General features: G+C 48.4%; 1 protein-coding gene across 5 annotated transcripts in view; it reads left to right on the top strand.

The window, feature by feature from the left end:
* SLC35D2 (solute carrier family 35 member D2) overlaps positions 1–21,549 on the top strand; it is a 73,914-nt gene that overhangs the window by 40,996 nt on the left and 11,369 nt on the right. For 3 of the 5 annotated variants that reach the window (XM_079791332.1, XM_079791334.1, XM_079791335.1), the window contains exons 5-9: positions 3,978–4,049; positions 5,493–5,561; positions 8,557–8,659; positions 10,187–10,279; positions 16,540–16,607. In XM_079791332.1, the coding sequence (XP_079647458.1) occupies positions 3,978–4,049; positions 5,493–5,561; positions 8,557–8,659; positions 10,187–10,279; positions 16,540–16,607 (405 nt within the window). Of the gene's footprint in view, positions 1–3,977; positions 4,050–5,492; positions 5,562–8,556; positions 8,660–10,186; positions 10,280–16,539; positions 16,608–19,997; positions 21,035–21,549 lie in introns of those variants that run through there. The other 2 variants (XM_079791336.1, XM_079791333.1) reach the window with 2 other exon arrangements.

Here is a 21,549-nt window from a genome sequence, read left to right as displayed (position 1 = left end):
CCCTCAACTCCTTTCCCCTCTGGTAACCACCATTCTGTTGTCTGTTTCTGTGAGGTTTTTTTTTAAAAAATTTGTTTCATTTCTTCATTTGTTGCCTTTTTTTTTATATTGAATATACAGTATGAGTGAAAACACATGGTTCTTGTTCTTTTCCATCTGACTTACTTTACTTAAGAGCTTTCCATGTTGCTGTAAATGGCAGTGTTTTATCTTTTTTTTTCATGGCTGAGTATTATTTCATTGTATACATGTACCACATCTTCTTTTTTGGGGGTAGATACCCAGAAGAGGGATTGTTGGGTATTATGGTAGCTCTATTTTTAATTTTTTGAGGTACCTTCATACTGTACCAATTTACATTCCCACCAGCAGAAAAGAGTGTCATTTCAACAATTAGTGCTCAGACAACTGAACATCTACACACGGAAAACTGGATCTAGACACAGGCCTTACACCTTTCCCAAAATTAACTTCAAAATGATCATACACCTAAATGTAAAACGTAAACTATAAAACTTCTGGAAGAAAACTTAGGAGAAAATCTAGATGATCTTGGGTTTGGCAATGAGTTTTGTAATACAACACCAAAAGTACAGTCCATGAAAGAAAAAAAATGAAAGCAGAACTTCATTAAAATTGAAAGCATTTGCTCCGAAAGACAGTGTTAAGAGAATGACACACCACAGACTGAGAGAAAATACTTGCAAACACATATCTGATAAAGGACTTGTATCAAGTAAATGAAAATTTGTGAGTTCATATTGACAGCAAAAACAACTCTCATTGGTTACCAATAAAGGTGACAGAACACTATTATGACTCTGAACCTTTATAAATGATACTTTTATCCTGCCTTTCCTGTGGGAAATGGTGAAAATTTGTATTTATTGAAGAAATTTAGACAAAAAATGCAGAAGGGGTGATATAGCTAGAAAGTCACCATTTTGCAATTTGGAGTGGAAATAATGGGTCTAGATGATAAGTCACTATTAGGTGAAAAATTGATGTTTAATTGTCCCAGCATTGTTTGTTCAAAACACTGTTCTCTCCCTATTGTAGTGTCTTGGCACCTTTGTTGGAAATAATTGACTATAATTGTAAGGATTTATTTCATTTTTTCATAGTTACTATATCTTTATTCATGCTGTTGAGCATCTTTACTATCATTACTCTGAACTCTATTTCAGATAAATTTCTTACCTCTGCTTCATTTATCTCTTCTTCTGGAGAATTCTCATGTTCTTTCATTTTTGGGTTGTTTCTTTGTCTCCTCATTTTGGCTGTCTATTTTGGTTTGTGACTATGTATTAGGCAGGTCCTCTACACCTCTCAATCTCTAGTGCAGGACAGTGTCAAACACTGTTTCTGACTAATTAGATCAGGCAAAGACTCAAAGCCTCCAGAGACTGCCTCTACCTACAGACTAATAGGATTCCAACTTGAATTGCCCCCAGGCAATCATCCTCAGGTGTGGCAAGAGTTTTTTTCAACAGGGTGGGGCAGCTGCTTCTGCCTGGAGGCTAATTATTACTTTTAATCTCTTAAGTGGCCTCAGGCAAGGTGTTTTCCAATAGGGTGTGTCAACTGTCTTCCTCCCAGGCAAGGCAGATGTCTGTGTGGAAAAGATGTCCTCCTATGCATGAGGGAATGACTCAGAACAGGAAACTGGGGGTGTCTACCTTCTGAGCTCTAACCCCAAGTCCCCAGTCCTGGCTTCTGCTCACACAGCTCCAGTCCACTCTGCCCTCCCTCTGCCAGAGCACAAGGTGGGTGGCTCCACAGGGAATTTTTGTGTTGGCCCTTTACGAGGGTGCCTGCATTTCCAGCTGTCTCTCCCTGGCAGATGGCAACCCGGCCAAATGTTGTGTGGGCACCCTTCTCAGTTGTGGTGCTCTCTGCTGGGGGGCTCAGCCTGGGGATTAGACCCCAGAGTTCTCAGTGCCCCCCCACCACCACCCCACAGCTGAGATATCTCTTCAGAACTTCAGTTGCTATCTGTGGGCACCTGGCCAGCCCTTTTGTGCCTCCACCCTTCCTACCAGTCTCTATGCGGTATCAGGGTTCTCTCCTGTGAGTCTGGATTATTCAGGAAATTTTCTGTGTTTTAGTTGTAATTCCAGTTTGTTCCTGGGAGCATGTCCGTGCAGCATCCACTTACTCTGCCACCATCTTTAATTTCAGTCTGATGCTGAGCTTCTCAAGACTCCACGGCAATGACCAACAGCTCAACTCACTTCCAACTCACTTCTGAGGGGGTGCTCTGGCAACCAAGTCCTCTCTTTGTTTGACTGTTGCTACGGACGCTTCTCCTAAATACTTAAAAAAAAAAAGATTTTTAGAGAGAGAGAAAGGGAGAGAGAGAAAAAATAAATCCATGTAAGAGGTTGCCTCCCACACACACCCTCAAGGGTTTATTGATTGACCCTATTCCATTGATTATATGTCTATCCTTAAACCAGTACTGATTATTGTAGGTTTGTAGTAAATTTTGAAATTCAGTCCACCAACTCTGTTCTTTTTAAAATATTGTTTTGGCTTTCTGGGTTCCTTGCCTTTCCATATTAATTTTAGAATCAGCTTGTCAATTTCTGGGGGGAAAATGCCAGCTGAGGTTTTGATAGGGATTGTGTTGCATCTATAGATCCATTTGGGGGAGTATTTCCATTTTAACAACAATAAGCCATCTGATCCATAAACATGAAATGTCTTTCTATTTAATCATCTTTCATCTTTCGGCAATATTTTTGTAGGTTTTTTTTTTCTTTCTTCTTTTTTGTAATTCTCACCTGAGGATATGTTTTTAATGATTTTTAGAGAGAGAAGAAAAGAGAGAGAAAACATCAATCTGTTGCCTCCGGTATGCATCCCAGCCAGGGCTCGAACCTGCAAACTTCAATTTCCTGACTAGGAATTGAACCCGCAACCTTTTGGTGTATGGGATGGCACTCCAACCAACTGAGCCACACCGGCCAGGGCTATTTTGTACTTTTTAGTGTAGAAGTCTTACACTTCTGTTGTTAAATTTAGTCCTAAGAATTTTGTTCTTTTTGACGCTATCCAAGTGGAATTGTTGTAATTTCCTTTTGGATTGTTCATTGAGAGTGAATATAAATACAATTGACTTTTGTAGACTCATTTTGTTTCCTGCATACTTGCTTAGCTCATTAGTTGTAATAATTATTAAATGAGTTCCTTAGGCTTTTCTAAATATCCACTCCAAATAAAGATAAGTTTCTTTCTTCTTTTCCAAACTGTATGCTTTTCCCCCTTCCCTTTCTTTTCTTTTTCCCCCCTAATTGCCCTCTTTAGGACCTCAAGTTTAATAGTGAATAGTGGTGAGAGAGAACCTCCTGATCTTATTCTTGATCTTAGGGGCAAAAATTTAACTTTTGATCATTAAGTATACCTTACCTGCTTTTATTTCATTAATACTTTTTAAAGCCTCACCTGAGGGCATGTTTATTGGGGGGTGGGGGGAGAGAGAGAGAGAGAGAGAGAGAGAGAGAGAGAGAGAGAGAGAGAGAGAGATTGCCTCTCATAGGCGCCCTGACCAGGGATCAAATCCACAACCTAGGTATGTGCCCTGATGAGGAATGGAAGCCACAACTTTAGGTCTACCAGATGCTCCAACCAATTGAGGCACCTGCCAGGGCCCATTTAATGACTCCTGATACCTAGTCCCAGTTCGTTTTGCCGAAGGGTCCATTGGTTCTTCACATTGTCTACTAGTTTTAGCACAGTTTTGTAGTAGTTGGATGTTATGATGTTTTAAATAGCTAATAAGTGAAAGTGGCATGAAATTATTTCACCTTCATTTTTGGAATTATTTAATGTGATTTGTTAGTAGTAGTATATGTGAGAATTAGATTAATTCCTCATATTCACTTGGAAAATCGGTGCCTTAATTAAAAATGTAAAACATGTGAAACCTTTTTTTTTTGGTCTGATGTTATTCTGCTTGCATCTTTCCCTGACAGCCTGCCGATGTTCACCGTGCTCAGGAAGTTTACCATCCCGCTGACTTTACTCCTGGAAACCATCATACTCGGGTGATTGCTTCTTCCTCGGTCCCTCTGACTCCTCTCTCCCTTCCCTGCAGTCTTTCTCCCTAGCAAATCCTCAGCATCCTGTCCTCTTTCCAAACAGTTGATTTGAATTACTAGTAGCTGTAACTTAAGGACAAATAGTTTAACTTAAAAGCAGTCTCCTGTTTTCATGATTCCCTACCAACTTAATGAATGATTTGTTTTGTTTTATTATTCTTCACCAGAGGATATCTTTGCCATTGATTTTCCTACAGAGAGTGGAAGTGAGGGGGAGAGACACAGAGAGAAACATTGATGTGAGAGAGACACATCAGTTGGTTGCCTCCTGCATGCACCCTGATGGGGGCTGGGATTGAGCCTGCAGCCCAGGTACCTGATCTTGACCGGGAATCGAACCTGGGACTCTTCAGTCCGAGGGCCAACACTCTATCCACTGAGCCAAACTGGCTAGGGCGAGTGATTTTTTTAAAAAAATCCTCACCTGAGGATATGTTTTTATTGATTTGAGAGAGAGAGGAAGGGAGAGAGAGAGAAACATCGATGGGTTGCCTCCCACATGCACCCCCAACTAGGGATGGAACCCACAACCTTTTGGTGTAGGGGATGATGTCCAACCAACTTTGCCACACTAACCAAGTCATGAGTGATTTTTTTAATTGTAGTTTTACATTAGACAAATAATGCATGTTTGTGGTAGATATTTATAAAAAGCCACCACCACCACCAAATAGATGTAAATCTGTTTCCTGATCCAGATGGAACGTACACTGATTTTGGAATACAGAGGAACAGTTGTCCACACCAAACTGTTAGGGTAGGAGGGGAGGGGAGCTGGGATACCCATTCTGATGCAGAGATTATGATGTGACATAATCAGAATAAGTTGATTTTTATAATGTTGGTTTAGAAATTTCTCATAAGGATACTGAGGTTGACATTCAAAAAGGTCATTCCTGATTTGCTGTGAAGGTTATTTAGCCATGAAATTTGGGTGGTGGCCCAATGCTTGAAGTCCTGCTGTTGAACTTTATCTTAACCTTTGGATGCCTGATAAAGGACGTACTGGCTAGCCCCACCAGCACGAGCTGTCCTGCATTTTGTCTCAGCATCTCTCCAGTGAGAACAGAGAAAGACATTCATAATCAGATGAAGGCAGTTGCTTAAGAAATGCAGTAAATTTGGTTCGACTTACTCATCTACTTAAAGATACTTTTTTAATGCTTTCTAAAAAGCAGTATTCATTAGATTTTAGCTATAAAACGGTTAACAAGGTCTATTTTCAGTTTGTTTGTTTGTTTTGCGGTTCTTCAATGGAAAGAACAGACTGCAATTCATATACCTGGTTTTACGTTTACCTGTGTCTCAGGCGTTGTCATCTGGCCCCCACTCTCTTTCTTTCCTTGGCCTGTCTGTCTGTCTAGCTAACCATCTATTTATCCGCGACAGGAAAAAGTATCCCTTGAACATCGTCATCAGCGTCTTTGCCATCGTTCTCGGCGCTTTCATAGCAGCAGGGTAAGATTCTGGGCGGCTGCTGCTCAGGAACTTCTTTGTGTCTTTGACAATAGGCGCAGCCGCTCTCACTTTTATTTCCCATCTGGCTGAGCAGCCGGGAGACAGACACGTTGATGTCAGGGGAACCCCCGTGTGTTCCTGTGAAAGCCAAGCTGGATTCCATGTGGGCCAGAACGTGTCCGAGAATATACAAAGAGAGCGTTATAGGATATTAATGCAGCTTTTCCCTCATAAAAAGGCCTGAACTGTTTACTTTCATTACTGAGTATTTGTCTTCAGTATAAAACTTTTACTTGAAAACGTGGGCACTTGATCAAGAAGAATAGCAGATTCATAAAGCCGGTGAATGCTGTGATGCCTTCGGAGTCAGTATGTCCACGGGCAGAAACCTCCCATGAAAGGCTTTGGTGTGTTTGAGACCTGAGCCAGTGCCAGCGCATGCCTCCCATCTTATTCCCTGGTATGCAACTCCACGTTGGCATTTGAAAGCCCGTCTTATTCTTGAAGACTTTTGCTCAAACAAAATCAGACGAGTCAAGTAGCTACGAAAGGGGGTGCTCTGTTAGAGTGCCCCCCTCACGCAGGGGGCGGGCACTCCGGGGGTCTCTGCACAGCCTCCCCTTCTGGGTTTCTTAGAGCTCAGTGTGAACCGCTGACCTAGAGCCAGTTGAAGACTTTTACGGAAACTGGTTTAGAAGAATGTCTGCGAGCTGGTGGTGAGGAGTGGCACTTCAGGTGCTGCGAGCGGGAAGCACATTCCAGAACCACTTGGTGGAAATTCATCTCATCGTTAACCTGCGTGGCACCCTGATGAGCGGGAAGGGGGGCGTGCTTCCCAAATGTCCCACACACCCTGGGAGCCAGCTTGGAACATGAGTCTCGATTTCCCCCTTCTCAGCACCCGCAGCCTGGATACCACCCTGGTGGGTGACACGTGCGTTCTGAGCTGTAGGCCAGCGGAGACCCACCCTTCTCTCCTCTCGCTGAGATTAACTCATCCAAATGCAAGTAATCCTAGAATGGACTCAGTTGGATCAGCCGCCTGACGCTGCTGTAACAAACAGCCCCCACATCTCAGATCGGTGGTTTAGCATACCAAGTATATTCTGCTCCCACCACCAGTTCATGCTGTGTGTGCTCTGCTCAGTGTAGCTTCAGGGATCCAGGTTGAGGGACCCTACCTTCCCCAGGCCGGGAGAGGGCCTGTGGGGACGGCGCACCGACTCTGCGCACTTTGGCCCGCAGTGACGAGTTAATTCCTCTGACGTTTTATTTGCCAAATCAAGGCACATGTCCAGAAGAAGCTGAAATAGAATGTGTGTGAACAGCCCTAGCTGAACCACAAGGGTTAACCATGAATCTGTGCATTTATAAACAAGTAAATTCTTCTCAAACCTCTGTGCTTTTACTACTGGCCTAAACAGATGAACTCCGCCCCACCCCCAGCCCCAGAGAGATCTGAGAACTCCGGGATCCCTCAGCTCCCTGAGGAAGCGAGCTCCACCTCCCTCCCTCCCTCTGAGAAGCCTGGCTTTCTGCTCACTCAACTCTGCCAATTTAGGGAACGGCCACCTTTCAAACACTGAGCCGAATGTGCACAGGCAGGAGGTCTGAGATTCTGTTTCTGTGCCTGAGCCAGAGGATCCTGATTTACGATGATCTAAAATTAATTTACTTCCTCGCAAATATATTTGTAGGTACTAGTGCCAGCGGAAGCTTCCAGCAAAATCTGGTTTAGTTTGTGTTCATATCCTGGTGCAGTTTTTGCCCCTCTCTACCCCTCCTCTTTGGTTAGAAATCATCTTGTTTTGATATTGAAGGGGACCAGGATATGCTGCTCCAAAGCAGGCCGCTTTGGCCTAAGCATTGTTTTGAGCACCAGGCGGTTGAGAATCAACAGGTGTAGGACTTCTCTGCCTACGAGCGGGCCACAGTTTCCCTGTGAGGGTGCCCTGCCCTCCCCCAGGAACAGGAAGGCCGTTCTTGTCACGGGCGGTGAGGAGTCAGCATAACAGACCTCACTCACACAACCCTGCTCCTCATGAGCTTCCCTCACTCCTGCAACTTATTTGTTCCTCAAAACCCAAACCCTCTTCTTTGTTAAAATGGTGTAGAAGCCCCAGAGCCCCCAGCTTCATGGAGTTCCACTTGGCCTCTGTGGGCTCTGTACACATAGAACACTGACTGCAATCCGTATACCTGGTTTTACGTTTCCCTGACTATTGCCAGTTACGTTCGCAGGCCCCACTCACTGACCCTGAGAGGGCAGAGGACCTCCTGGGCAGTGTCCGTCTGTGACTTGGGACGTGGGTCTGATGCTGCCTGAAGGTCAAGTGCCGCTGGATGCATGGCGGAGCTGCTGTTCTCTCTCCTCCCTATGCCACACTCCCCCAAACCTGTTCCTGCTAGTGTCACCTATGTAACGTGGAAATGGAGGAGAAGACGTTTCAACAGCATAGGAAGAGGGGAGCCTTAGAGGAGTCGTGGAGAGAGCATGGGCCCCTGCTTGGCCTTTTTGACGGACGGGGTACTGGGGTGCTGGGGATGTGACTGGGCACCAGATGGAGGTGTCCGTTTCTCCTCTTGCCCCAGTCACTGCCCAGCTGTCCCCACGCTGGACCCTGGGGATGGCCCTATTTGCTACAATAAGCAACGGCCGCGGGCTGTGTGGGAGCGTCATTCCCCTTGGAAAAGCAGAGCTCAGCAGTCACGCCAGCTGGTCAGTCAGCACGAGAAAGGGCTTTGCAGTCACAGGACGGTTCATGTCCTCTGGGTTTAAGCCATTTGTGATGGAGGCGCCGCCGCCTGATGGCCTGCTTTTGTTTGTCTGGAGGCCAAGCAGGAGAATTGGGCCTTCACCGCGGGGGGGGGGGGGGGGGGGGGGTTGGGGGGAGTAATTACTAGCATCACAGCGGATCTATCAGGGAAAGATGGAACAGGCAGCCGTGGAGGCCAAGCTGTGAGCTGAATGACCCCCCTCCGTGCTCTCCCCCAGGTCCGACCTGGCTTTTAGCCTGGAAGGCTATGTGTTCGTGTTCCTGAACGACATCTTCACGGCAGCGAATGGGGTCTACACCAAGCAGAAAATGGACCCACAGGTACCCTCTCTCCCTCCTGTGTCTCAGGCGTTGTCATCTGGCCCCTGAACTTACGTGAACAAAGAAAATGAATTGTAAAGTTGGCAAGTAATGTAATTTACCTAATGTCCCTCATTTCTTTCCAGTGATCTCGTCCATATAGTTTCTTGTTACTCCTTGCCTTGCAAAGTTTTGGTTGAAAATTAGATAGGACAGGAAAAGATGCCACCCTTTTGAAGCAAAGTCAGAATATATAAAAGGGGTTGTTTTGAAAGGAAATTAAAGTGAAAAGCAGCTTTTTCCCATCATCCTCTGCGACAGGGAGAGACTGAGAGGGACTCCAGTGTGAGAGTCTGGGATGCGGGCCACAGCGAAGTCGTGCTGCTTACCGGGGGCCATTGTGACTTGACTTCCTCAGACCTCAGTGTCCTCCTCTGGGGACGGGACGCCTGGAGCGCGCAGCGGCTGAGTCCTGTCCGCGTCCCGCCTCGCCCAGTCCCGAGGGGCTGGTGGGTGGATGAGCTTTTCTTCTGAGTCGCTGCCTCCGTGGAGGCCCAGCCTCTCCCCAGCCAGCTGTTCCGGAGACTCCGAGGATGAGCCAGACGGGTGTTTCTTTGTTCCAAGTTCTTTGTGTCGCGCGAGGGGCTGCTCTGATGACAGGCTTATTCCCACGAGCTGCGTTCACGGCCCGTGCCTTTCCCCGCTCAGCCACTTGTTCTGACGGTGGCAGTTTTACAAAAACAGGTTTGTGGCCTTTTGAGAATCACAGTGTGTCACCCTGTGTGGGAAGCGGTGGAGCCACTTCAATGACAAGCCAGTTTACGGGAGATTGGAAAATGAGAGACCTGGTGTCTTAACCTGTGGTTCTTTAATGGAAAGAACAGATGTTTCTAAGGAGTTTTGTTTATAGTAACTTTTTTTTTTTTTTTAAAGAGCTCGCAAGGCCAAAGCTGAAACAATTTCTTTCTTTCTTTCTTTCTTTCTTTCTTTCTTTCTTTCTTTCTTTCTTTCTTTCTTTCTTTCTTTCTTTTTTTTTTTAATTGATTTCAGAGAGGAAGGGAGAGGGAGAGAGAGAGAGAGAAACATCAATGATGAGAGAGAATCATTGATCGGCTGCCTCCTGCACGCCCCTTACTAGGGATCTAGCCCGCAACCCGGGCATGTGCCCCTGACCGGAATCGAACCGGGGACCCTTCAGTCCGCAGGCTGATACTTTATCCACTGAGCCAAAATGGCTAGTATATTAACATTTTTTATGTTCTTTATTTTGTTCCAGAGTTCCTATTTGTAACAGCCTGTTATAGAAAAAGTTAGGATGTCAGAGAAGGGTGGCACCTTGGAGGTCATGCATCTCCCTCCGTTTTATCTGTCCTTTCCGTGTGACACAAATGTTTGTTCTGAGATGACAGTGTACTTGAAGGGCAGCATTTTATGCCAGAAATGTGCTGAAAATAGCCCACCACAGAGCTGGCCAGGGTGCACGTGCTCACTGCACAGACACGCGCTGTGGCGATGGGACGGGTGCTGAGCGGAGTTTCGTTGTCGCAGGAGCTGGGCAAGTACGGGGTGCTCTTCTACAACGCCTGCTTCATGATCGTCCCCACCCTCATCCTCAGCGCCTCCACCGGGGACCTCCGGCAGGTGAGCCGCCCGGCTGCTCTCTCGCCAGCAGCCGGCAGTTTTCATGCGTGACCTCCGGTCCCGCTGAAATAAAAGGGGAGCAGGTTGCTGGGTTCCATGACAGCGAGAGGCCGGCGTCCCAGTAATGTCTTCTCCTGGGCCTGGAAGGTGGCTGGGAGCTTTTGGGGAAAAGCCCCATAAAAGTGCGAGGGTGAGTCTCGCTGCGCTGTGCTGATGTGGGGAGCCTGGGAAGAGGATTTTGACGCTAAAAGCAAACTTATTCATTTATTACCTCGATCACGGACATTTTCAAACCTGGACAAAGGAGAGAGAATAACTTAACGAACTCCGGGGCCCACCCAGCTTCCACGCTGCCTGGCATCTTCCCATTCACCTCGCATCTCTCTCTGTGCCCTCTCCCTTCCCCTCTGCGCCCCCCCCCCCCGGAATACTTTAAAGCACGTTCCAGACACCGTGCCCGTTTGTCTCTGTGTCCCGGCTCTGTGTTTAAGTCGGGAGCAGGTGTTTTTCTTTGGGTGTCGGTGCTGCACACCAGCGAGGGACGCACGGCGATGGGTGAGTAGGAATGCAGGAGGCCCCGCTGGAGAGAGTGGGGCGCTCTTAGGGGGCGTGTGACCGGGACGCCAGCCGTGGCGGGAGTGCCCGCCCTGCCAGCCCTGCGTTGCCTGCCCCTTCAGCAGATGTTTAAGTTCAGGTGCAACCCTAGGTGCTGGGCAAACCCTCGTCCATGTGGCCTGCGCCAACCCCCTGCTGCGGCGTTACCCTGCGCGTTGCTGGGCCGCAGTGGGGTCCTGGAGTCGGTGTCAGGACAGCAGGGAGCACTCAGGCTGAGAGGAGCTCCATCCTGGCTCAGTGGGCGGGGCACTCAGGCTGAGAGGCAGCCCCATCCTGGCTCAGTGGGCGGGGCACTCAGGCTGACAGGCAGCCCCATCCTGGCTCAGTGGGCGGGGCACTCAGGCTGAGAGGCAGCCCCATCCTGGCTCAGTGGGCGGGGCACTCAGGCTGAGAGGAGCCCCATCCTGGCTCAGTGGGCGGGGCACTCAGGCTGAGAGGAGCCCCATCCTGGCTCAGTGGGCGGGGCACTCAGGCTGAGAGGAGCCCCATCCTGGCTCAGTGGGCGGGAGCACTCAGGCTGACAGGCAGCCCCATCCTGGCTCAGTGGGCGGGGCACTCAGGCTGAGAGGAGCCCCATCCTGGCTCAGTGGGCGGGGCACTCAGGCTGAGAGGCAGCCCCATCCTGGCTCAGTGGGCGGGGCACTCAGGCTGAGAGGCAGCCCCATCCTGGCTCAGTGGGCGGGGCACTCAGGCTGAGAGGAGCCCCATCCTGGCTCAGTGGGCGGGGCACTCAGGCTGAGAGGAGCCCCATCCTGGCTCAGTGGGCGGGGCACTCAGGCTGAGAGGAGCCCCATCCTGGCTCAGTGGGCGGGAGCACTCAGGCTGACAGGCAGCCCCATCCTGGCTCAGTGGGCGGGGCACTCAGGCTGAGAGGAGCCCCATCCTGGCTCAGTGGGCGGGGCACTCAGGCTGAGAGGCAGCCCCATCCTGGCTCAGTGGGCGGGGCACTCAGGCTGAGAGGCAGCCCCATCCTGGCTCAGTGGGCGGGGCACTCAGGCTGAGAGGCAGCCCCATCCTGGCTCAGTGGGCGGGGCACTCAGGCTGACAGGCAGCCCCATCCTGGCTCAGTGGGCGGGGCACTCAGGCTGAGAGGAGCCCCATCCTGGCTCAGTGGGCGGGGCACTCAGGCTGACAGGCAGCCCCATCCTGGCTCAGTGGGCGGAGCACTCAGGCTGACAGGCAGCCCCATCCTGGCTCAGTGGGCGGGGCACTCAGGCTGACAGGCAGCCCCATCCTGGCTCAGTGGGCGGGAGCACTCAGGCTGACAGACAGCCCCATCCTGGCTCAGTGGGCAGGGCACTCAGGCTGACAGGCAGCCCCATCCTGGCTCAGTGGGCGGGGCACTCAGGCTGAGAGGAACCCCATCCTGGCTCAGTGGGCGGGGCACTCAGGCTGAGAGGAGCCCCATCCTGGCTCAGTGGGCGGGGCACTCAGGCTGAGAGGCAGCCCCATCCTGGCTCAGTGGGCGGAGCACTCAGGCTGACAGGCAGCCCCATCCTGGCTCGGAGGGCGGGGCACTCAGGCTGAGAGGCAGCCCCATCCTGGCTCAGTGGGCGGAGCACTCAGGCTGACAGGCAGCCCCATCCTGGCTCAGTGGGCGGAGCACTCAGGCTGAGAGGCAGCCCCATCCTGGCTCAGTGGGCGGGGCACTCAGGCTGAGAGGAGCCCCATCCTGGCTCAGTGGGCGGGGCACTCAGGCTGAGAGGCAGCCCCATCCTGGCTCAGTGGGCGGGGCACTCAGGCTGAGAGGCAGCCCCATCCTGGCTCAGTGGGCGGGGCACTCAGGCTGAGAGGCAGCCCCATCCTGGCTCAGTGGGCGGAGCACTCAGGCTGACAGGCAGCCCCATCCTGGCTCGGAGGGCGGGGCACTCAGGCTGAGAGGCAGCCCCATCCTGGCTCAGTGGGCGGGGCACTCAGGCTGAGAGGCAGCCCCATCCTGGCTCAGTGGGCGGGGCACTCAGGCTGAGAGGCAGCCCCATCCTGGCTCAGTGGGCGGGGCACTCAGGCTGAGAGGCAGCCCCATCCTGGCTCAGTGGGCGGGGCACTCAGGCTGAGAGGCAGCCCCATCCTGGCTCAGTGGGCGGAGCACTCAGGCTGACAGGCAGCCCCATCCTGGCTCAGTGGGCGGGGCACTCAGGCTGACAGGCAGCCCCATCCTGGCTCAGTGGGCGGGGCACTCAGGCTGAGAGGCAGCCCCATCCTGGCTCAGTGGGCGGGGCACTCAGGCTGAGAGGCAGCCCCATCCTGGCTCAGTGGGCGGAGCACTCAGGCTGACAGGCAGCCCCATCCTGGCTCGGAGGGCGGGGCACTCAGGCTGAGAGGCAGCCCCATCCTGGCTCAGTGGGCGGGGCACTCAGGCTGAGAGGCAGCCCCATCCTGGCTCAGTGGGCGGGGCACTCAGGCTGACAGGCAGCCCCATCGCTGTCCTTCAGGGGCTGGGAGGCTGCGGGCTTCCCCGGACTCCTGGGCCGATGGCAGGGCGATGGTTGTTTCTGAAACCACTGTCTCACTCGCACAATTCCTCCCGGAAAACCAGGGGACAGCACGTGGGCCTGGCAGCGGCGCCCCGGAGTCCTCCTGTGCTGACGGGTGGTGTTTCAGGGCCGTTTCAGAGATGGCCTGGATCTCTTCCTTGAAATAGAAATCTAGAAATTCCTAGAAACTCGTTCAGCACCTGATGGAAACGAAAAGCATACTTCCCCGTAGGAGCAATATTATGAAGGCATGGCGACCAGAACTGAGCCTTAGGTACCTGGTGAGCAAACGAGGCTGAACAGTGTGCCGTGGCCCGTGCCGCCTGCTGCTCACCTCCTCAGTGTGTGGTCCAGACCGGCGGGGAGCCTCGAGGGGCGGGTTCTTCCTCCCGCAGCTGAGTCAGGACAAGCTTCTCCAGTGGGTCGTTCCACCAGGGCTGCCTCCTGTTAGGAGGTGAACGGACACAAAGGAGGCATTTCTGTACAGAGGTGTGTGCGTCCGCCACGTGAAACTGCACCGGACTTGCCCAGTGGGGTTTGCACCAGGAGCTGATTCATGGATTAGACTAAATGTCCACTTCTGGTGTTGGTGGCAGGAGCATGTGCTGAGTCAGTTTTGCTGGCTGGCTGGAGCGGGTCCGTGGTGTGTGTGTGTGTGTGTGTGTGTGTGTGTGTGAGCCGCTGTGTGGGGGTCGCTCCTGGGCCCCGACTTCACAGGCAGTAGGCCTGCCAATAGCAGCGACTGTTCACAGATTGGGCCTCTGTGAGAACACTCAGTGGGTGAGCTTCCTTTAGTCATTTGAATCAAAGTACTTACTTATTTTAAAAAATTATTTTAAAAATTTGAAGTTATAGTTGACACGCAGTATTGTATCAGTTCAGGTGTACAGTGTGTTGATTAGACACTTAGGTTTATGTAACTTGAGAAGTGGTCACCTGGGTAACTCCGGTACCTGTGCCCCTGACACCGTATGTCGTTATCACCATGTTATTGTCTGTATCCCCCAGGCTGCCCTTCCCATTCCCGCGACTGTCTGCCTGGCCCTGTGCCCAGAACATTTAGTGAGCTACAGTTGATGAATAGGGATAAGTATGCCTTCTTATGATTAGAAAGTCCTTAAATGCAAGTGAAAAGGATTCATACACCAACATATTTTTACAGCAATAATAAGTGTAAAGGAAGAAGTACTTTATTGTTATTCATGAATTATTTTGTGTTTTAAATAAATGTCATGCTACCTTGTGGGTTTTTTTAAAATGCTACCCACACAGCCTCATCATTATGAGAGAAACAAAACTAAAACCTGTCAAACTTTTTTTTTCTAGTAAGTAACATGTTTCTCTGATTTCTTTTTTCCACGCTTTTTTAATTAAGGTATTACATGTGTACATATCTTACCATTGCCCCCCCCCCCCCAACCCCACTCTCATACATGCCCTCCTTGGTTATGCTTATATGCATGCATAAAAGACCTTTGTTTGATCTCTTATCTCCCCCACCTCTCCCTCACCTTCCCGCTGAATCTGTCAAACTTTCAGCTGGCAGAGAATCCCGATGTTGTCGTGATTCATGAACATTTCTCCATCGCCCCTGGTTATGTGGCATCAGGAATATATAACTTTCATTTACTGTTGACACATGTACCTGCCATTCTTTGAGTAGGTCAGTGTTTTAGTTTGGGGATTATGGTTTTCTCCTGTTCCCAATTTTATCTGATTTTCAGACACAGAGAGCCGTCCGTAGTTTCTCTCTGGTTTTGATCTCAGTCCTGGCGTCAGCCATGGGGATGGTTTCTGCCCCTTTGATTGGCCTGGGGCTTGCCAGTCAGTATGACAGGTTTGTACTCATTACATATTTTTCTTTCACAAGTAAGCACTTTTTGAAAAATGTTTTAAGATGGAGACTTTCAAACCTATGCAGAAGGAGAGAGAATAGTATAACAATCCCCATGTACCCAGCAACCAGTTTCAGAAATTATCAACATTTAATATGTGTCTTTTTTTTTTTCTTAATCCTCACCTGAGGATACCTTTTCCATTGATTTCCAGAGAGAGTGAAAGAGAGGGGGGTGTGGGGGGAGGGGAGAGAGAAAGAAAGACATCGACATGGGAGAAACACATTGATCATGCACTGCCTGAGGCTGTACATGACCTTGACCAGGAATCAAACTCCTGATCCTTTGGTCCTCAGGCTGACGCGCTAACTGCTGAGCCAAACTGGCTGGGGTTTGTGTGTCTTTTTATAAGAGAGGTGGGCAAAGCATTACTAATGAAATAATGACAGTAAAGTGTGACAAGGCTGTAGTAATCAGATGAGAGAATTCCATTTAATTGGTTTAAACAGTTTGAATTATAAACTTAAGAAGGATTTAAATAATTTTAAACCTGAAATTATTAAAACTTGGCTAACAGAATTGCTTAACAGAAAGTGAATAGAACTTACGTTTAATCATGTTATTCACAATACTTATGTATAGTCTTGAGTCACCTTAAAATTAGTTTTGGAGGCAGGCAAGAGACAAATCATGACTCAAATACTCCTTTTTATTGTCACCTGTCATTTCAAGAGGGTTGATTTTATTTTCTTAGCTGGGGACTGAGCAGAAAGCATGTCCTAAACTTCTCTGTCCATTGGCTCCTCCATCGAAGTACTTTATTGCTTTGTAAACAACAAATAATTGTTTATTTGTTTATGATACTTCCTAAGCATTTGCAAGTTCTTGAAAACTTAAAGTTTTCTTAAGTTCATAATTAATAATTAATGCCAGTATTATTAATTTTATAATAAACTTTCTTCTAAGGTTATTTTATAGAAAGTAAACCTAACCTGATTTTGTGACTACAATTTTAGTGAAGATTTAACGATAACCATAGCAACATAACTACCATTTTGTCCTTGTCACCTGCAAGGTTCTAAACAATTTCATTAAATCCTCAGATGGATCTTTTGAGGAGGTTTTAAGAAAATAATCCTTCCTTTGTAAAATGAACCTGAGGTTTTAGGGAAGAAGAGTAATTTGCCCAATTTCACATAACTGGTACTGCCTAGGATTTTAAAAAAAAGTATTTCTGCTTGGGAACTTGGTTCATGTACTAAATAAAATGCACAATTTGGTAAAACCAGTAGATCTAAACTGTAATGTTATTAATCTAATCATTCATTTTCTTCAGGCTACTGAATTCAACCAATGGAAGAATGTTCTATTTATCATACAGTTTCTTCTTTCCTGTTTTTTGGGGTAAGAAACCATAGATAAGTACAAGCTTTGGTCTATGGCATCTCTTGACAGGTAATATAAAAATATATATACATTCTCTCTGTTCTGTCAAAATTCCTTTGTTTCGGCTTCTCCACTTTTCTCTGGAACGTACCCCTGTAGCAGAGGAGTGGACTGGGACCCACGTCACGTGTCACAGTCTATTCCAGATATGATGCTGCCTACTGATTTCCGACAGTGAGTTTGAAATGAAGTTAGCGGACATGTCAGATTCCGTACTGTGTTTGTCTTTGTCACAATGTCCCACGTTTTCCAAGCTCCACCCCACATACATAGTGGAAATGACAGCCATTTTCTGGAGTGCTGCACCTGCTGTACTCAGGGAAATTTCTGAGAGGTGTCAAGGTCATTATGTTGTCCAATAATTTTAGGCTTTTGTTCTTAAAAAATTTCTTAGGAATATTCTTCTGTCAGAGCCATGTAGCCATGTCTCTCTTTTCTTCTTCTCTTTTATATGTTCCCTGAACTTGAACATTTTCAGGAACAGGTAATACATGCAACTAGCAAATAATCCAAACCTGCGAAAGAATGCACAGGGCAGGCAGCCACCCTCCCTCCCTCCTCCTCCTCCATCCGCCCACGGTCCCTGCTTCCCGCCCGACAGCCCCGCAGGCTCCTCTCCAGAGACAAGCGCCGATGGAAGTCTTTGGAGCATCCTTCCGGGGCTGGGCTCCATGTGTATACAAGCACCTGTGTCTTTTCCCACACAAAAGGGTTTTTGCATGAGTCTCAGGGAGTTACTTATCAAAAGGCTTTTCCTGTGAAGAAAGATGAATTTCCCCCTTATTTTTTTTAACCATGAATACTGCCATTTTAATTATGTGTATCTGAAGAAAGGTAACTCATGATCTCTTTGATCAGCACTCAATTTTCAAACTGGGTTGTAATTGCATAATGCAGCCACATACAGTAAAAATATTTATGTATATCCTCCAGTTCAGTCATTCTCTCTGTAGCTGTGTCTGACTTAATGTTTAACCTGATGATGGAGGTCTTTTATTTGAATGATTTTATGTTTTATTTGTCCAAGTTCACAGCCTTTTTTCAAACTTGTCTTCTCATTCTTTCATTGGCAGTCCTTGTGACTGCCCCTTTTATTTCCTTAAGTGTCCCGTGCATAGCTATTCTGTGTTCTGTATCTCATGATTCCAACATCCACAGTTCTTGAGAATCTAAATATGTACTTTATTGACTAACTGTGTAGTTTGTGACTGTCATTGTGGTCTTCTTTCTAGTGTGCTTGATGACTTGTGATTGTGAGTCTATGGCTTCATCAGGCCTATTGGCTGAAATTGGGAGTTTGAGAAACTTGCCTACAGGGACAAATCGATTTTGCTCCAGCTGGTTGCCCCTGACCTGGACACTTCAGGCCTTTTTGAGGGTCTGGGTACGGGGGCTACTTGGTCCGTCTCCCGCGCCTGGAGTTGGCCCAGGGCTCAGTTTCAGACAGTGCTGTCCGCTCTGCCTGCCCCGAGGCAGCTGCCCCTGCCCCGCTGTCTGCGGCCCTGACTGTTGCCTGGCCCTGATTGCTTACTACTCTGCACCAGTTCCTCCTCTTTCAAAGGAGTGCTTTTGAAAGACCAACAGTCTCTCCAGTAATGTGTTCTTTCCAGTCATTGGTTGTTCTCAAGGGGAGAGAGAGTACTAAGTACTCAAAGTGCTGAGGCAGCCATTGTTGTTTACTAACATAAGTTAGTAAAATATTTGTAGTTTTCCCAGTTGTTGCCTGAGATCACTTAACTGCAAAAACAGACTACACAGTCATGTTGTAAGTTACCCTTATCAAACCATCGTTTTCCCCCTTTCCAATTAAAAAGAAATCAACCTATATCAATACAAACTCAGACCAGCGCCTTTCTACTGCCCCAGCCCATTCACCTGTGAGCAGCCGAGCCAAGTTCCCAAGTCTTTTCTCATCCTATATAATAAAACCCTAATATGCAAATCAACTGAACCAGGGGAACGACTGGTCGCTATGACGTGCACTGACCACCAGGGGGCAGACGCTCAACGCAGGAGCTGCCCTCTGGTTGTCAGTGTGCTCCCACAGCGGGAGCACCGCTCAGCTAGAAGCTGGGCACACGGCTGGCGAGCGCAGTGGTGGTGGCGGGAGCCTCTCCCACCTCCATGGCAGCGCTAAGGAACCCTCGGGGGTTGTGCCACTGCCGGCTTAGGCCCGCTCCCCCTAAGCCGGCAGTTGGACATCCCCCGAGGGGCCCTGGACTGTGAGAGGGCGCAGGCCGGGTTGAGGGACTCCCTTCCCCTCCCCCCACAGTGCACGAATGTTGTGCACCAGGCTTTGAGTGTTGTTACAAACTTGATGAGATACTTTTTTTCACCTGTACTTTACCATGTGACCATTCCATGGAGGGAATCAAGAAGTGAGCCCTCTGGGGGAGCTGTCCTGTAAGTGCTGTGGCCTGCGAGCTGGGTGGGAGCTGTCACTCTCTGGGGCTTGACCCCATCTGTGAACAGTTCCATATACCCCCCCCCCCATTTAATAATGTGCTTCTTAGAAAACAAATACTCTCCTCTTAAACGTTTTTAGTATACTATTTTATCAGTACTCACTTTGCAAATGAAAATGTCCTAAAGCATAGTAAGTATAAATAAATTAGTAAAAATGATGAAATCATTAACATTTCAGATTTCACCCAACTTTAACCCTTTGCACTCGCTTGCTTTTTTCTCGATTCCTTTATTCTACTTGGGATTTAATTTTTTAAATACCCCAGATTTTACAAAGCACGGCAGTAGAATAAAAAACTGGAGTTTCTTTTCATACAAACTTATTTATTTGGATTTTTTTTATATTTCAAATTATTGATACATTCAAAGAGTATAAAAAGAGCTGCTACCGATGCTAACCGTGTCAAGTCACACTCGACATCTGAGTGCAAAAGGTTAAGGATGAAAACTTGGTAGGCCTCAGTTTTTTAAGTAGGTCTTTTGAGGACACTAAAATCATCACATCATTCCAACAGCTACGTGTCTGAACTCTGGGATCAGATGGTCTGTGTTTCAATTGTGGCTTTGCCACTTATTATCAGTGGTTCTTGGTTAAGTTATTTAACCTTGTCGAGCCTCAGTTTCCTTACCTCTAAACTGGGAACAATGAGCTAAACTTTAGCTGCTAAAGTATCTTATTTATAAGGTGGGGTTCTGTGAACTGAATGAGTAAAGAGCACTTACAACAGTGCTACACACATATAGAAATGCTCAATAAGGATTATATATTGCTGTTAATATTTCTGTTTCTTGAGGCCAGCCTGTTCAGTTTGGCTGTCCTTTCTTTTTCTCTCTCTTTCTCTCTCTAATCCTCACCTGAGAATATGTTTTTATTGATTTTAGAGAGAGGAAGGGAAAGACAGAGAAACATCGGTTGGTTGCCTCTTGTACACACTCCAACCGGGGATCGAACCCACAACCTAGGTAGGTGCCCTGCCCAGAAATCAGACCTGCAACCTATGGGACGACGCTCCAACCAACTGTGCCACGCGGCCAGGGCTTGCTGCCCTCTGTTCACTCGGACAGATTTGGGTCTACCTTAGCATGGATTTGAGAGTTTTCTGCTGTGGTGTATACTTTACTCCAGGGTCCAGTGTTCATTCTGAAGCTGCTCTAGAGGGAAGCTTCCATTTCGGCCTGGAGGGTTTTCCAGAACCCTGCTTTCTGCCGTTTCTCACTCACAGGACCCTGGGGTGGGCCCATTGCTTCCTCACCGTAGTAGGAACGATTGAGCCTCTGAGAGCGTCCTTGGGTTCCAGACACCTGGCGCTGGGCTCGCCTGTCCCTTCTCTCAGGTCCCTGCTCAAGGAGCGTCCACCCCAGACGCCCGAGGCCTCGGACGCTCAGCCTCCTACTTACAGTCACTGCGCTCAAGTTTGCTTTTCAAACTTTTTCAACCACCGAACCTCTATTCCAAGTTGAAAGTAAATTTTAAAAATTATAACACTTTAAAAATGTGATTTAAAAGCCAATGGAATGGTGAAAAGGAGGGACTTTTCTTTGGAGTTATGGTGAAGGACTCAGCGTTAAGAAATGTTATTTGTAATCAGGCGTTTGTCGGAGTTTATTTGTAATAAAGCGTATGACGGAGTGAAATGTGTCAGGAAGATAAGCTGGATTGTGGGACTGAAGATTGTAAAACACAGACTGGAAGTAAGCTGCCCAGCTGGATTTTAAGAGCTGGTTCTGCAGGTCTTTTTAATCTCGCTGAGAAATGACAGGTTCCAGTTCATTGATACCAGCCACTGGCACCCGCCCCAAGGCCCGAGGGAGATTATCCTACTCTGTTTCTGCCCCAGAAACACACCCTTTAAACCCCACGGAAGCAGTAATGTATCCTATATAATAAAAGGCTAATATGCAAATAGACCAAACAGTGGAATGACTGGTCGCTATGATGTGCACTGACCACCAAGGGGGCAGATGCTCAATGTAGGAACTGCCCCCTGGTGGTCAGTGCACTCCCACAGGGGGATCCCTGCTCAGCCAGAAGCCAAGCTCATGGCTGGTGAGCGGTGGTGGGTTGTGGTGGGAGCCTCTCCTGACTCCATGGCAGTTGGACATCCCCTGAGGGCGTCCTGGACTGTGAGAGGGCGCAGGACGGGCTGAAGGGGGACTCCTAGCCTATCTAATAATAGACAAATATGCAAATTGACCATACCTCCGACACGCCCACAAGCCACACCCACCATCCAATCAGAGTGAGTATGCAAATTAACCCAAACCAAGATGGCTACAGCCACAGAGAGCAAGGTTTCCTAGGTAACAGAGGAAGCCAAGCTTTCCGCCTGCCCTGGCCAGGCCTAAGCCTCCACTCAAGCTACAAAGTTTCAATTATAGAAGGTAAACAAATTCAAACAAATGGCGGCAGAATGGAGCTTGAGAGAGCAGGCCA

The sequence above is a fragment of the Cnephaeus nilssonii genome, assembly GCF_951640355.1.
Source record: "Cnephaeus nilssonii genome assembly, chromosome: 14".
NCBI classification, from domain to species: domain Eukaryota; kingdom Metazoa; phylum Chordata; class Mammalia; order Chiroptera; family Vespertilionidae; genus Cnephaeus; species Cnephaeus nilssonii.
The sequence above is the reverse complement of the archived record's forward strand: the minus strand, read 5'-3'. Positions and strand labels throughout refer to the sequence as shown.